The 16,637-nt window shown below is 33.9% G+C and overlaps 2 protein-coding genes across 6 annotated transcripts in view; one reads left to right on the top strand and one right to left on the bottom strand.

Annotated features, from left to right (window-relative positions):
* Positions 1 to 3,714: 3,714 nt before the first annotated feature.
* LOC128219778 (protein ECT2-like) overlaps positions 3,715 to 16,637 on the bottom strand; it is a 52,526-nt gene continuing 39,603 nt past the window's right edge. For all 5 annotated transcript variants that reach the window (XM_052927769.1, XM_052927768.1, XM_052927770.1 and 2 more), the window contains 4 exons: positions 10,229 to 10,519; positions 9,784 to 9,872; positions 8,662 to 8,827; positions 3,715 to 7,811 (listed from right to left, as the gene is read on the bottom strand). In XM_052927769.1, the coding sequence (XP_052783729.1) occupies positions 7,728 to 7,811; positions 8,662 to 8,827; positions 9,784 to 9,872; positions 10,229 to 10,519 (630 nt within the window). In that variant the 3' untranslated portion in view covers positions 3,715 to 7,727. The remainder of the gene's footprint in view (positions 7,812 to 8,661; positions 8,828 to 9,783; positions 9,873 to 10,228; positions 10,520 to 16,637) is intronic.
* Positions 11,769 to 15,561, top strand: LOC128219779 (uncharacterized). The gene is made up of 2 exons (XM_052927773.1): positions 11,769 to 11,904; positions 13,848 to 15,561. The coding sequence occupies exon 2, from the start codon at positions 13,859 to 13,861 to the stop codon at positions 14,462 to 14,464; it is 606 nt and encodes a 201-aa protein (XP_052783733.1). The 5' UTR covers positions 11,769 to 11,904; positions 13,848 to 13,858; the 3' UTR covers positions 14,465 to 15,561.

The raw sequence follows: 16,637 nt of genomic DNA, 5'->3' as shown, positions 1-16,637 counted from the left end.
GATACCAAAAGCTGGAACACAACAGGAAATGTTGATTTTTTCTCAAATATCGTCTTTGAGGTCCACAATTTTCATTTGCGTTCATAACGCGGGTCAAGTCACGTTTAAAAGGGCCTTGGACCACGGTGCAAACGTCGTTAGAAGGACCAAAACTAAAACTGTTTTAAAAAAAATATTTTATTTAGTTTTGAGGTTCAATATTAAGCAAGCATAATTCATATATCCGTTGCAATTTGTGAAGCTATAATTAGGAGTTGAGCAATTTATAAGATTTTATCGGATTTCCAATAAAAAATCATTTACAGTTTTGGAAAAATGTCTTAAAACAAATTGAATATGTGTTTGTGTCAAAATTGTCAGATCTACCCAATCAACAATGTCTTGAGGCTTTGTGGTGATTGCAGCTATTTAAAAAAAGAAGAAGATATTTGCATTTTTGTAACCAGGAAATTATTTTCATCCACTAGTTTTTATTTTATTGAATAACTTTCTTATTTGAAAAGGTATCAATAACTCTCAAGACATTGTTGATTACTCTGGTGCATTTTGAAAAAAAAACATAAGTTATAACGTTGACAGAATTTTCCGAAAAAATGTGAATGCTTTTTTATCCAAAATCTGATATTTTTTTCTTTTGTAAAACTTCGTCAACTCCTTACTTCACCAAAACAAATCACCAAGCACGTATGTTTTACTCCTCAATACGATCGTTCTTCAAAACAAAATAAAACATGAAATTTTGAAACGTTTTCATTTTTTACCTTACCGCCACCCACTTTTGCAATGTGGAAGGCCCTTAAGTTATTATGACTTTGTAGTTGCGTTATTGGTAGATTGACACTATCACGTGATGTTATCAATGTTTTGTAAAAAGGTTAAAATATCCATCACTTTTGTATAAGTCCTGATGGCCTTGTGGTGAAAGTGTCGTTTTTCAAAAAAATCAGGTCTTTACCCCACTTAAACCAAAATACTTTTTAAAAACTATAATCATATTTTTTTTTGACATTTCAAAAGCATAGAGTAAAATAATGTTAAAAGAAGTGTTTTCAGATGCTTTTCCAGGAAAACTCATATTTCGTCCAATAACTTGAGCGAGTCCCTTTAACGGAAGAGAAACGAATTTGAATATAACATCAGACCCACAGTTGTGGAAACTAGAACTGTAAGCCAAAGGCTAACGAATACCCCCCAACCCTTCCCTGTCTAGGTTGTTTGCCCTGGCCTTAGTTATGGTATCATTAGAAAGGCCACCAAAGCGAATATTACCCCACTCCCACCCACCTCAGGGGAGATAACAAACCTGTTTCTCTCATTTTCACCATAAAGGGGTCATGATGAAAAATGACAAAGGAGTAGGCCACCAAAGCGAATATTACCCCACTCCCACCCACCTCAGGGGAGATAACAAACCTGTTTCTCTCATTTTCACCATAAAGGGGTCATGACTCCTGACAGGATATTCCAAAATGAAGGTGGACGGGTGAATTTGACAGTCTGCCAACCCAATTTCTGTTTACCCACCCCCACCACCTCCCCCCCACACATGAGTACCAAGGAAATAATACAGGTGCACAAAATCACATATACAAAGGTTCACATCATGGTCATGGATAGCTGAAAGTTTGAGAAAAATATATTGAAAAATGACAAAGGAGTAGGCCACCAAAGCGAATATTGTAACAAATTTAAGGCCTGTATGCACCTAACTTCAGGACTTTTGATGGTCTTTTTAAGGACAAAATCAATTAAAGGTCTTTTTAAGGCCATGCAAACATTCTGATGAATACAGGTGCACCAAATCACATATTCAACAGTTCATATCATGGTCATTGACATCTGAAAGTTTGAAAAAGATTTATAGAAAAAATGAGAAAAAATGACCAAGGATTAGGCTAGACAAAGCTGTATAATTTTTGCCTATTTTAACTTATTCAGGGGCCATAATTGGAGACATGATCATGTGATTCCAACCACAATCACAGGGGCAAATGTTCTCACCATGGCTAAAAGTTTGAAAAAGATTCATTCAAAAATGACGACGGAGTAGGACGAACAAAACTAATTTTACCCAATTTAACTCATTAAGGGGCCACAACTCCACTCAGGATCATGTGACTCCCACCAAATTCATGGAGGCAAAGGTTTACATCATGGCCATTAATATTTGAAAGTTTGAAAAAGATTTGCTCAATAGCTTCAAAGAAGAATCCTGGACAAAGCTAATTTTGCCCAATTTAACTCATTAAGGGGCCACAACTCCACTCAGGATCATGCGACTCTGACCAAATCCACGGAGGCACAGGTTTACATCATGGTCATTAATATTTGAAAGTTTGAAAAAGATTTGTTCAATAACGACAAAGATGAATCCCGGACAAAAAAAAACGGACGGACAGACAGACAGACGGACAACCCGATTCCAGTATACCCCCCCCCAAACTTTGTTTTGGGGGGTATAACTATTAAATACAATTATACTGAGATTAGGTATACAAATAATCAGACAAGTACAGATGACATATGATATATGTGTGCTGATAAGAATGCCTATGTAAAACATTCTGAAATCCTTCAGTCAGTTCAAAGGTAATGGAGTCTCTTTGGAGCGACCATGACCTTGGATTAACATGCGCCATGTACACTTACTTGCTGTGGTGAACATTTGTGAAACGTATTGTAAAGATACAGAGCATATTAGCAGAGTTAAATTATAGAGGCGCCTGAAGTTTTGTATTTGGGAAGCTGGGTGGGTCCAGAATATGAGTCCTCAGAGGTGCACAAATTTTTTTAAAATCACATTGCTGAACAGCTTTTAATACATTTTTAGGACTCGCATCAATCATTTGAATCAGCTTTAAAATAATGATAACTGTAGGGTGCACCAATTTTTTCAACTACATGTACCATGAATATTTTTATTACATTAAAAAAAACATGTAGATATGTAACTTTTATTGTTTATTGAAACAATTTATTTCAATTTAGCCATCAGTATTTTATTTAAATTCAGTAAATGAACATTTAGTTTGATTTTGTTCATATAGTCTTTATACCTCATCATAGTGCAGCCAAGAATGTAATTGATTTACTGAGAATTGAATGACCTTGACACAGGGTTCTTTTTTTCCAAAAGAACGCTTAGGCAAATCAAACTTTCAAGGTTGATTAGGCTCTGACAAAGTCATCTGCTGGTCATGACCAACCTCCCTGCTAAGTTTGAGGACCGTATGACCAAGCATACTCTTCGTCTTCAATCAGACAAACCTTTTGTGTTCAAGTCACAATGACCATGACCTACTGACCTCAAAATCAATAGGGGTCATTTGCTGGTCATGACCATTCTCGCTACCAAGTTGAAGAACAGTAGGACCAAGCACACTCAAGTTATCAATGGGGCAAGCTTTTCATGTTCAGTCACCACGATCATGACTATGATTACTGACCTCAAAATTTATATGGGTCATCTGCTGGTCATTACCAAACTCAATACCAAGTTGGAGGAACTTAGACCCAAGCATACTCTAGTTTTTAATCAGACAAAATTTGGTGTACCGACCAACAGACATGTGCAAAGAAATATACTGCCACTTCTTAAAGGGGGCATCATAACTGTTCCTAATAAATGCATTGGAAACAATCTGGTTTCCTGGTAGTATTACATCCTCTGTGGAATCTATGCTTGTGGAAAAAACAACAACAAACACATTCAATCATATGGTGTTTATCATTTCCATTGAGTTTACATGTAATATGATAAAAATATGTTTTCAATAATTCACGACAATATCAAACTGGAAAGCTGGATAAACGATGAAAGGAAAAGATTTCTAAGATACCTTAAATCAGGGAGGTGATTGACATGGCAGCTGAAGGGCTGAAACCATGGGATTTGGGGGTGCTCAAGGCACCCTGCCAGAGGCAAAACTGGCTTTTAGAAACCCTTTTGAGGGCTTTCCTTCCTTCAAATTTGAAGCAAACTGAAGTGCAAATACTAACAAGTCTTGTTAGTAAAGTAAGAACAAAAAGCTACCATTTCACTTTTTCAAAGCATTTTTTTATTATTTGTATTGATCCCTTGAGCCATCAAATCACAACCCTGATTCTAAGAGACCTAAAAATGTAAACACACTTAGAACTTTTCGCTATCACCCTCGTCAAATGCTCTTACAAACATGGCACAGTGGTAAAACAGTGAATGTGTGCAGATTGTTGGTCCCTACATGACACATTTACAAATAACAGTATTTACATCACATGAAGAATTCTAGAGTACAGTAAAACTTTGTACATAGTAAAAATATTACACTAACATAAAAATGTTTTTTTTTATTATTCTGAAAATTAGCATGTTTGATTTCTTTAATTTGAACTAAATTCCAAGTCAAATAAAAGGAACTTTTAAATACAAAGAAACGAATAAATATCAGATCATTGAACTGTATATGGACATATTACAAAGAAAGGGGGGAAGCAAAAAGGTTCTTAGGCCTAACAAAAATTGTTTATTTTAGGTAACCCGACCCAACATTATAAAAGCTGCAGACCTTTGTATTTAAGAAAAAAAGGTCCTGCCACCATCAACACAATTTTGTTAAAACTTTCATTAGTTTTCCACAGAGAATAAAGCTCCATAACAACAGCAATATTTAAGTGACATTTGCAAGAAATAACGTTTGACAAAGTATATTTGGAAAAAAAAAAAAATCTATACCTATCCTACCTAATAATTTTGGGGATGTTACCTTAAACAAACCATTTTTAGGCCTTAGTTACATTTATTTAGGATGCAGATAGAACCTGTTCACTTTCACCCATCGATATGCTTCGACCAAAAGAATTAAACTGGAGAGATAAAAACAGTCAGAATACTTAAGGTTCATTTCTTAAAATGGCTTTATATACACAGAAAATAAGCCAATACAATAAAAGCACTATGAAGAAATCAAATATACATGTAAATGTCGATAACAATAAAAGTTATAAATACTGCACAGTATTTTGAATAGTTTGAGAATAATCTTTTTATGGGGATAATGCCAGAATATACCATATGATATTCAAATACAGACGGTTATGTTACTTTTTCTAAATTATACTGCTCATTCAACGCATTTCATAGAATTACACAATCGCGTCAGAGTGTCCATACTGTATGAACACGCGAAATATAAGGATCAATCGTTTAATTTACATTTGTTCCAGTCTGCTGTAAATGTTTCTAAGATATGACACCAAGCTTGTCCAATCACGGTGCAGCAAAGAAATAAGCAATGATGTCATAACCATGCTCGTTCATCTTAATTTCCATATAGAAAAAACTAGGGGAATGTAATAAAAAAAAGAAAAAAAAGGAATGTACTTTACTTTCTTGAATCAAGGTCTCAAGAATCATTTAATATAATGTATTTCATGAATATGGAGCAACTAGTACTAAAAATAATTGCAAATGTGAAATCATTCAAAATACTGTGCGTGAGTTGTAAAGAATACAGAAAGTATGTATGTGTTATACTGATATTATGGCATATAATATGAAGCGATAATGAATTGAAACATTAACTAAACCAATTGGGTGAATTTATGAATTAAAATTTAAAAAGTGATGGTCGAAACCTGTTGGCTCGATATTACGTGGCTCAATTTCCTGGTTGGCTCACATGTAAAGGACAGATTCAGTTTTACTCTTTGTAAACATTCCCGCATGGTTCGATATTTGCAAGGCTTGAAGAATTTTGGCTAATCCCTGGGATATCGAACCAATAGGTTTCAACTGTACTTTTCAATTCTATTTGAAAACTTTTAAAATATTTTTTGATTGACACTGTTTGTATTTTATAAAAAGTTTTTTGCTACTTTCAAATCTATATTCATAGATTTGTTTACAAAACCCTTTTTATTTTACAAACCATACTGGATATATAACATATCAAGTGAGTAATTAACAATGATAAACAGCTTATAATAAATGTTAAACTTAATTCCATATCAGAGAATCAATTTAAATACTACAGAAATCGAGTTAAGAAAAGAAAGGAAGTCAGAATGAAAGAAGAGCGGAAAATAGAATCACAACCAAGAAGTTCATAAATAATCAACATTCATATTTACAATCAATACCCGGTTTACGTTTAGTCAACTGTTTAGTCAAGTCAATTAACAAAGTTGTTAACATCATCATAATTGACTTTCAAATGGTTACTGTTCTGGAAAGTAATGTATACACTTGTGATCTGCTTTATTTTTAACATGATTTAAGAGAACTGTTTAAGCTCTACTTTCTTATATTTAAGTATGTGAGTGAGCGCATCATCAAATATTTCCCGTTTAAAAGTCAACAATGTTATAAATCATGTTGCTAATGGTAACAAAGTTCTGAACAATGGGCCAATTGCGTTTTACTGTAATGTAATGAAGTTTAGATTTATACTTTGTGTCATTCTCAAGCCCTTAGTCCTACCATACATGTATGTTTAGTAAAATGTTTTGATAACAACAATACTTTTCAAACACATATGTACAAACATACAATATGATTCTTTGTTTCACATGTAATGGTTTCATTATAAGCGGTGTTTACGATATCGATATTTCATTTGTTAGATTCAAAGCATATTTCCATTTATTTCGTTAACAGATGTTATATGACTTTATAGCCAGTGTATGGTTTATACCAGAAGAGGACTTCCCCTATTTTGAATGTAAAAATTCTCATTGAATCTATGTGAATTTCCAATGAATAACATTTAATAATATCCCAAAGAGCTAAAAAAAGCCCTTATAATTCTTAAAAAAGTATATGCTTGGATTAATCTTTCCAATTGAGTCATACAGAAAATAAGATCACATTCATTAAATGTTATAATTCCCTATTAAGAAATGTCAGAATTTTTCTATACAAACTTTGCAACTGTATTTCTTTTGTTCTACCAGGTTTTCTATAAGTTACATAACCACATGAACTTGAAATAATTGTCATAATATCACACCACGAAGCTTTCAATATCAACATCTACAGGCTTTCAAGTCTGACCATTAACAAATCAGTTGGGATGAATGAACATGCATTTTTTTCGAAAAAGTATTAGAAAAGGTACATTGTAGGGATTTGATGTCAAAATGTCTGGTGTTTCTAAAACACTTTTTTTAATTCTCTATTTTCTTTCAGCATAAAAGTAAGAAAGATAGGGCCCACTTGAAAGCCTGCATGTATGGTCTACAATAAAAACATCACTGCAAATCAACAACAAGAATCACATCTAAACTGACGACTCCATAATAACGTTCAGGCTGCGTATTCTTCGGAGTCTATTCCTCCACACAGAATGCCTCTCAACTAAAGTCTTCAACTTCAATTTTGTAGAGTCATTTGATAAATCATTCCCATTGTCAACTAATGTTTTAAGTTTATTCTTTGTCGATGTGTTCAAAGGATTTTTAACTCTGGATCCTGAAATGACTGGCAGCGTTTTGTTCGCCTTAAAACATTCATCTTCATATATAGTAGTTTTAACACTAGTACTATTTTCTGAAGATAAGGATTTGATATCAATGGATTTGACATCAACATTCCATCCGCCTCTTGTGTTTATTGGTCGTTCTTGAGATGATCTGTTCAGGTAATCAGTGACGTCACTACAGCTACTACGTCTACGGAAGCTAGGAAAGCTGGCTAATCTATGGCCCCTATTGGTCCTGGCGTATTTGATGGGCGGGGCCGCGGTTTGTCAATCATACGAGCCCTTCATGGAGAATGCCCCTAAACTGACCGTGTCATCGTCGTAGATGCCGCTCAAACTAATATTGTCGTCCTGAAAGTCAAAAACGGGTGATTTATTTCAAGGGAAAATGTAGATAGATTTGTGTGATTAGGGAAAAGTTATTGTATTAATGTAGCATGGTTAACTAAACTTTTATAGGCCTTTAAAGAAAAAAAACTAGGAGCAATTTTATACATAGAACAGATTTTCAAGACTGCAGTATTACTGTTGACAAAATATCAAAGCTAAGAAACGGCTTCCAGTTTTGTACGAAAAAGACATTGAGCCATCAATGTGTTATATTTTATTTAGCAAAAAATTTCAAGTATGGAAAAAGAAATTCTTACATGTTTACTTCATTGAATGAATTAGTGTCATAACAATGACTGTTTTGAAAAACAATGTACTAAACACAAAGATATTCCATACAACAGTTGTGACTCCTTGTATAGATTAAAAATGTATTTTTACCCTCAAAAAAGATTTACCACGATTAATTCAATTGTTTAAATATACCAAAAGGATGAATAAATGTAAAAAATAATGTTTCTTGTGAAGGATGCCGAATTTAAATTGAGAGGAAGGTGCAGAAAAAACTGTATTTTTGCCTTATGAAACGTTAGTAGATCACAGTAAATCACAGTAAATCTTTTAGCAATCCTTTAACTATTTTTGGGTTTTCAATTATTAAATACATGGTTACAATCTTTTAAATCGGTAATTAATATTTTCCATAAATGCATTATTAAGTAAATAGTTAAAAGTTTATCACTCAATATTTATGTTTGTTATACATGTGCATGTATTGATTATGAATAAGAGTGTCACTTTAACAAGCTGGTTGACACCTTTAAACGTATCCTACCTTTCATTACCTTCACCAAATAGTTCCTATACGTACATTTGTAAGATCTATACTGCTGGCAAGTCTTTTCCCCTTGAGATTTCCCGGGGTGAATTCACGCGGGTTGTCTTTCACAAATGGGCTGAACACGTGGGAGACAGCCCGCTTGATTCTCCGGGGCGTCTTATTGAAGGAGAATGCTCGACTCACACGCCTGCTAAACCTGGGGACAAGAGAGGTACACAATGTTGGTAAAACTAAGAACACGTCGGACAAAGCATGCTTGATTCTCAGGGTTGTCTTACTTAAAGAGAACACTTGGCTGACACGCCTGTTAAACCTGCAGACAGTGCAGAGACACATTAAGAGTGTAACAAATAACACATCAGATACAGCCCGCTTCATTCTCATGGGCATCTTGTTGAAGGTGAACATAAATTTCAAACACCAGCTAATCCCAGTAACACAATGTGGGAATGTGTGTTTCGTATTAAGAACATGAATAGTTGTCTTCAGTGAAATATGCAAAATATTACAACTTTTTGATAGACCTTTTTGCACAGAATGGGAGGACTTCTTAATGACATAATTATGATCAATAACTGCATTCAATAAGACAAATCCCACATTACATGGAAGCCGATAATCCACATTAGTATTCAAAAATAGTTTTGTCAATTTGGTCTGCATAGCTTGTGTTACTTTGTGAGTGTACCACCTTATAAATAAAATTTACTTGACTTTGATGGGAATATTTTTTCAGGATTGCCATACATTTATTCTGGCAAAGGCCAGTGAGTTGTTATCAACTTTTAAGCAGGTGTAAGTTTTTTTTAAAACAGCCAGGTCCAGTATATATTTTTTAACACCAAGCCAGTTAATGTTTGTCAATTGATATATAAAATGCAATTATCAATTTAAAATGGTCCAACAGCTGTTCCTGGCTTGATAAATGCATACCAACAAACACCTCTATACTAATAAAACCATAGATTGTTGCTAATTTCTGCCAGGCATTTTTCTATGCATTTCCAAATGAGAACCAGGAGATGACCAGCTTGATTCTCTTGGGCCTCTTGTTAAAGAAGAATGCTCGGCTCACATGAGCGTGAGGAAGGTTAAAAAAAGGCTTATAAGCATGTTCATTATTAGCTGTAATGAAAGACCGAGTCAAGTTACCTGCTAGCAGCCTTGGAGAGGGTCTGTCCAGAGAGGTCCTGGGTGCTCACAGAAAATTGGTTCCCCTCGACTGTGGATATCAGGTTCTCCTGGAACAATGGGTAAATATCTCTTATCTGTTATACGTTTACATTGCTATGAAACAGCAATGCAGATTTCTATTAAGAGAAATTTTCAAAGATTTGTAGGGAAAAGATAGTACTTAGAGAGTCACTGATTTTTTTCACGCTGCTTGTTCCTCATGGGGTCTGAAGACTTTCAAGATAGACCATAGACAGTTCTTACAAAGATTTAAACACAATTCCCCATTTAAAGTAAAGCTTGTCTCCTGATATTCAGAAAGATCCCAAAAACTTGAATATGAATGTTGCACACCAAACTTTTAAATCTAATTCTCAAGTTTCTCAGCAATACATATGAACCAAATCACCAACACCAGACTCACGTAATCTGTCCTGCAGAGCGTGTTTGCTATCGACTTAGCCACCGATGAGACCATTGAACTTTTCGTAACATCCTCAGAATCCATCATGAATGAATACAGCTTCTCCTTCATGTCCTCTGTGTTTTTAACGATGAGACCAAAGGCGTCCTTACACTCGTCTGTCTCGAGAATGTCAAGGACTTTCCTCACACACTGTAGAGGTAGGAACTCGAGGTGTTTGTAGCCCTTTTGTGGAGTTTTGGAGGCTGCTGGGCTCTTTGAGTGTAGCACTTTTGTTCTGCGTTTACATATCTGGAAAAAAAAACGAAAAAACTTACTTTTAATTTGTTTTTAACAAAAGTTGGGAAGTAAAAACTTTTGCAAAAGATTTAATCTCAATATTCAGCCTTGACCTTTGAGATAGGGTCTTGTGTATGACCCCTTGTTTAATACTTGTGCACTTTGAGGGGACTGTTAAAAAAATATACTTAAGAGAACCCCATGCTCCTAATATTATACATGCCTATGTGAGCTAATAATCAAGAGATATTTGTCACATTAAGCCCTAGAAACACCGCTTTGTCAGAATCATTTTGATAATTTAGTGAAGGTGTTTTATAAAAGTGAGAACCTAAAACCTTTGACCTAAAAACGTAAGGGGTCATCTAATAGTCAAGGACTACCTACCACTGAAGTTTCATGGTCCTAGTTCAAACAATTCTAGAGTTATTGTATGTATAAAGTTTTCCTATGAGTGTTGACCTTGACCTCACTGACCTCAATAAACAATAGGGGTCAGTAAGGTCAAGGCAACCTATCACTGAAGTTTTGTTGTCTAGATCAAACAATTTTCATGTTTATGAGCGGACAGGACCTGGTCTATTAACCAACAGACAGACAGACAGACAGACAGTTGCAAACATATATTCCCCCTTTCAAAAGAGGGCATAATAAAAAGTTATTTTCAGTTTGACTGATTTAACATCAGGGGGCCATTTCATCAAGAATTGCAGGAGCAGTTTTCAGGGTTCATAAAGCCAGACTTAAAAAAAATATCAAACGTTTAAAATGATACTTTCTAAATTGAACATTGTCCATGGTAATTACAGGACATTATTACTGATCTTTTCAGTTGTTTATTTTTATTCAAGATTTTCCAAAACAGTCAATGATCTATTATGAAGTAATCATATTCATAAAGAAGATATCATTTTCATAAAGAACGTTTTTTCATCATGCATTGATGAAAGAGTAACCGAAAAAGATATTATCATGTTACATATCGATTGTCATTATTCTGATTGTACTAACAACTCCGTCTTCATTCTTGTTTCTTCGGTTAAGTTACTGTAAACAAAGACCTTGTTCAGCAAAATGATATCGATGAACATGAATCCACTTATCAGTAAGTCATGGACACTTAAATTTCTTCAATTGCCCGCTTTTTATCTAAAAGTTCATAAACCTTTCACTTAATAGTAGAATTTAACCAATTTTCGTAAATACGGTTATGCTTATTAAATATGTAATTACCGGAAGCTTGCACACCGGCGATCATCGTGAAAAAGACGGGTCCCATTTATAAACTGACAGAAATTTTTTGTTTAAGTTAGTAACTTGTATCTTTAAACCTGTTTTTCATGTATGATGTTATGAAGAAATTACCAAATGTTTTAAATGCCATAAAAGACACAATGGTAAATAACAATAAAACATGTTATTTGGCTGTCATTCTCATTAGGATCCTAAAAGTGGGTGGGGTATAGAAAAAAAAATGAAGAAAATTCAGCTCTGATTAAGAAAAGAACTGGGGCCATTATAAGTTACAAACAATCAAAGTTTGAGTTCAGACTCAAGTGGCAAATACTCATTTCATTTTTACTTTCCGTTTAGTCTTGTATTGATGATGAAATTTGCTGACACATATTACTGTTTGAAATTTTGATCTTTTTTAATGTGTACATTTTGACAACTGAGTGTCATAACTCATATAAACTAATAAATTATCCAAGAAATTAAGAAGCAAAAAAACGTTTAACAAGTTTTCCTTCATACTTGATGAATAATACATAAAAAATTCTTTTTTGTAAAAAAAGAGATATTTATAATCTTCTTTTATAATTTCAAACACTCAAAAAATTGGTGCAAGAAACTATGTAAGTGCTGTAACAGTCATCAAGCAAGTATTGCCTTTGTTAAACAAAACAAGAGTAAATTAAGATCTTACTGCACACAAAAAAACAAAATGTTTTAAATTGTAATTATTGAGTGTTTTTTAAAATTTACAAGAAATTGTTTAGGCTTTTTTAAATAAAAAATTGAAACTTATATAAAAGTTAAAGAAACAAAATAATATTTTTTTTTTTTTTTTTTTTTGGCAATAAGTCAATAATATAAATAAACAGTAAATTACTTCATATATGACTTATAACACAAAAAGGCACATGTACTCATTTCAAAATAAATAAATACTAACAGTGACCATGAATATAATGGAACCTTTAAAAAACAATTTTAACCATTCTCAATTTCTTGAAAAAACTCTCATATCCTTATTGTTACATCTGCCCTGGGGATGGACTCTGGTACCCGCAGGCCAGGCATGTTTTGTCTGGCACTCGGGAATTTTAGAACCCAGTACCATACAATACAGCATTTACTCATACAATTCAGCAATAAGACATACAAAATAACTGTTTTTGAATAAATTTCATGTATATAAGGCAATTAAATTTGTCTTTTCACTTGACAATAGATAAAAAAGCTTCAAAACTGCACGTCATTATCTCTCTGACAACATGGTTACTTTGCTGTTTTTCAAAAGGGACGAAACTATGTATTAACTACTTCATGTAATGTTTAATTAGCAGCATGAAATGTATACATGGGAACCTGCATGTAATTGATGATCAGGTTATCGGGCTCAAAATATCTGCAGGTCCATGACCTACTTCAGCGGCAAATAGTCAAATTTACTAAACCTTATCAATGAAAACTATTTAAAATTAGCAGAAGCCTTCAAAACTGCCAGTAACTTAATTGAAATGTTAAGAATTCAAAGTGTGGTATAATGATCAATTTTCTAATTTTGTTGATCTAAAAATACATATGATATTTACATATTTTAATCTGATAGGTGATGCTTTACTCATAGTACAGACTCAAATAACCAAATTAATTAAAAAAAACTTCAAAATAAATAACATTTTGCAATTACGTGATTATAAATTCTAATTTTCATCAAATATCTACTATTAGAAATATGGCAGTAATGTCATTCTTGCCCTAAAAAAATGACAGTTACTTCTGTTTTTTGCATGTAAGTAGTTTCATCGAATAAAAATTAATGCAATTAAGAACTCATACTGTATTATAAGCATTAAAGAGAAGAAAAAAATAGCAGCTATTTAACTTTTAATTTAAGTTCTTTGAACAGAAACAAAATTTGGGATCGGAAATAATACAAAATTAATGGTTTTTACAGTAAATGTGTAATACGCAAATTATACCAAAAAAAGATCGTGTGAAGAAAAGTCAGTTACATGATTTATTTCACTCAGAATATGACATATACTCTCCAGTATACTATAGAGCCGCAATTTTCTAACTTGGTTTTAATTTCTGCCATATTATCTTCCAGAAACTACAAAAATGAGCCCGCATGGCCAGACCCAGAGGAATAATCCTCGAACGAAACAACAGGACAATGAAAATGTTGACAATGACGCCGAAAACAGGCCACCAAAGAAGCTGAAGAAAGCTAAAGGAGACAAATCAAAGCTTAAGAGGCCACTCATTACAAAGGCTAAACAAAAACTTTCACATGCTGAACGCCAAGAAGCAAGAAGGAAAAATGTACTGAAGATTGTCAAAACAACACGAGGATGCTATTTCATAGGTGTCGATGGCGAAGGTGTTACTTGGCTTAGGAACAGCAGTCTTCCACAAGCTAATGTTCAAGGCAGAAGGCAGCTGGAAGAAATTCCAGCACAGAATCTTGAGCATCTGATAATACTGGCTTCACTGCAGAACAACAGTCTGCCAGAAGCAAATCTTCAAAGCTTGAGAAGGCAGCTAGAACAAATGGCTCAACAGAATCTTCAGTCAGTGGGGCATCTGATTATACATGCTTCACTGCTGGGCGACAGGCTTCCAGAACCCAATATTCCGAGTGGGAGGAGGCAGCTAGAACAATTACCTCCACAGATGCTACAGCATTTGAGTATTCAAGTTTCTAGCTTGGCTTGGCCAAATTAGACTGTCAGGCATTAGACAGCAATATCAAAAAGTTATGATCTTAACATAGATATAGCCATGTTTTGGGTAAAGGGTTGTGAAACTGTCTCATAACGTCATTATTTTGCTTATACATTCACTTTGTGAAAAAAATGCTTTTCTTAACATATAGCTTGACTCTGGAGTCATAAATTAATTCTTGTATACAAATGTCATTTCATACAGACTATAAATTGGTGCTTCTAGGAAAAAAGAAATTTTACCCTCTGACAAGGATGTAATTTATATCTAGTTGGTAGTTGCCTCCAGATTCTTGAAAATGAGAGCTTATGGAATCTCAATATATCAGGGCTATACCAGTAAAACATATAACCCATGAGGGGAAGGCAATTATATTCTTAGTATATGGGTGGGTGTCTTTTTTCGCTAATTTGTCCCAAAAAGGGTAAATTTGCTTCTGTAGGGAGGTGGTATAATTTAAAAGTGCCTTACCCCCGGGGTTATATGTTTAAAAGGAATAGCCCTCCAGTAATTCAACTGCAATCTCATTACTACCGGTAGTCATTTATCAAAACATTAACCACTTACCTCAATTTACAACTCATTGGCACATAAACGGAAAACTGGCTAGACCAATTTCAACGCATAACTAAGTGCTCCAATGATTACCTACCATTTTATTGGTCAATGCATTTTTGAGGGCAATATTTTTTTAAACATATTTTTTTCATTGAAGCCAAACTTGTGGCCAAATTTTCTTTATGTGATATTATAATGGTTTTGTTTTGTTATAAATTCACAAATAATATTTTTAACTAATATCACTATTTCTAAATTTGCATTGTTTCATGTTGTTTTCATGTTTTTAGGATTTCATGTTATTTATATTTTGATACATTGGTTGGTTTGTTTCATTAAACACCATCATTATAAACATCTTGACCAAGTATAATTTGACAAGAAACAACGCAATATAACGAAATCAGGTTGTCAATGATTGACAGAACAACTTTGGTCTATGTTGTGAGAATTATAGCCAAGCTGCTTTGTTGTGTGTATAAGAACATGACAATTTGATCATGTATTTATGTATAAAATAATTAAAATTTTGTAATCAATTTTTATTGTGTTGTAAATAACCTATACAGCAAAGGCACCGCAACATAATTAAAAAAATACAACATACTGTGGTAAATTTTTTCTACAAGTTCTACTTAATAGCCAGATGAACACACATTTAGGTCAATATAACATTTCTATAGCCCTAGATTGGTTGGAATATCTTAAAATCTGACTAAGTTGAAAAACAAATTTCTATTTTACGAACAGTTATATACATTATACAAAGTTCAGTTATAACAAGAGATGTTTGTCAAACATTATGCCCCCCTTGAGCGTCATGTTGTCAGGATTATTTGGACATTTGAATGAAAAATGCATGGACCGAAATGACAGCTGATTTGTCATTGACATTGGATGCCTTTGAAGATTATGATCATTCAATGTGTGAGGAAAGAAGGTACAGTTTTTAATCATTTTCAGATGATGACTGATATTTGCAGATAAAATGTATCCCCTTAGCAGCAGGGAATACGTCACTATGACATGAATTTTAATGATGAATATTAGTTATGACCTTGACCCTTTACCACAAAATTAACGGGTCATCAACTGGTCACCCCCAACCTAAATGTCAAGATTCAGGGCCATGGGTGCAGGCATTGTCGAGTTATCACACAGACAAGCTTTTTTCGGTCAAGGTCACTGTGACCTTGACCTTTGACCCGATGACCCCCAAAATAAAAAAGGGTCATCTACTGGTCAGGCCCAACCCCAAAGTCAAGTTTGAGGGCATTGTCGAGTTATCACTAGAACCTTTTCGGATTCAAGGTCACTGTGAAATTGACCTTTGAAACGATGACTCCTAAAATCAATAGGGGTCATCTGCTAGTCATACCCAGACTCTATATCAAGTTTGATGATCATAGGTTCAGGTATTGTTGAGATATCACTGAAGAAGCTTTGTTAACCTTTTCGCGTTAAGGGGGGGGGGGGGGGGGGGGGGGCATAATAAATTAACTGTAATTTAAGATTTTCAGTTTCAACTGTTTTTTCTAATTTAAGTAACAGTGACCTTGGCCTAAAGGGCCCCTAAAGCAATCCCATAAATGGTCTCAATAAATTCTCCCTATAG

This window comes from Mya arenaria, chromosome 15, assembly GCF_026914265.1.
Source record: "Mya arenaria isolate MELC-2E11 chromosome 15, ASM2691426v1".
Taxonomy (NCBI): domain Eukaryota; kingdom Metazoa; phylum Mollusca; class Bivalvia; order Myida; family Myidae; genus Mya; species Mya arenaria.
This window is presented reverse-complemented; position numbering and strand designations above follow the sequence as displayed.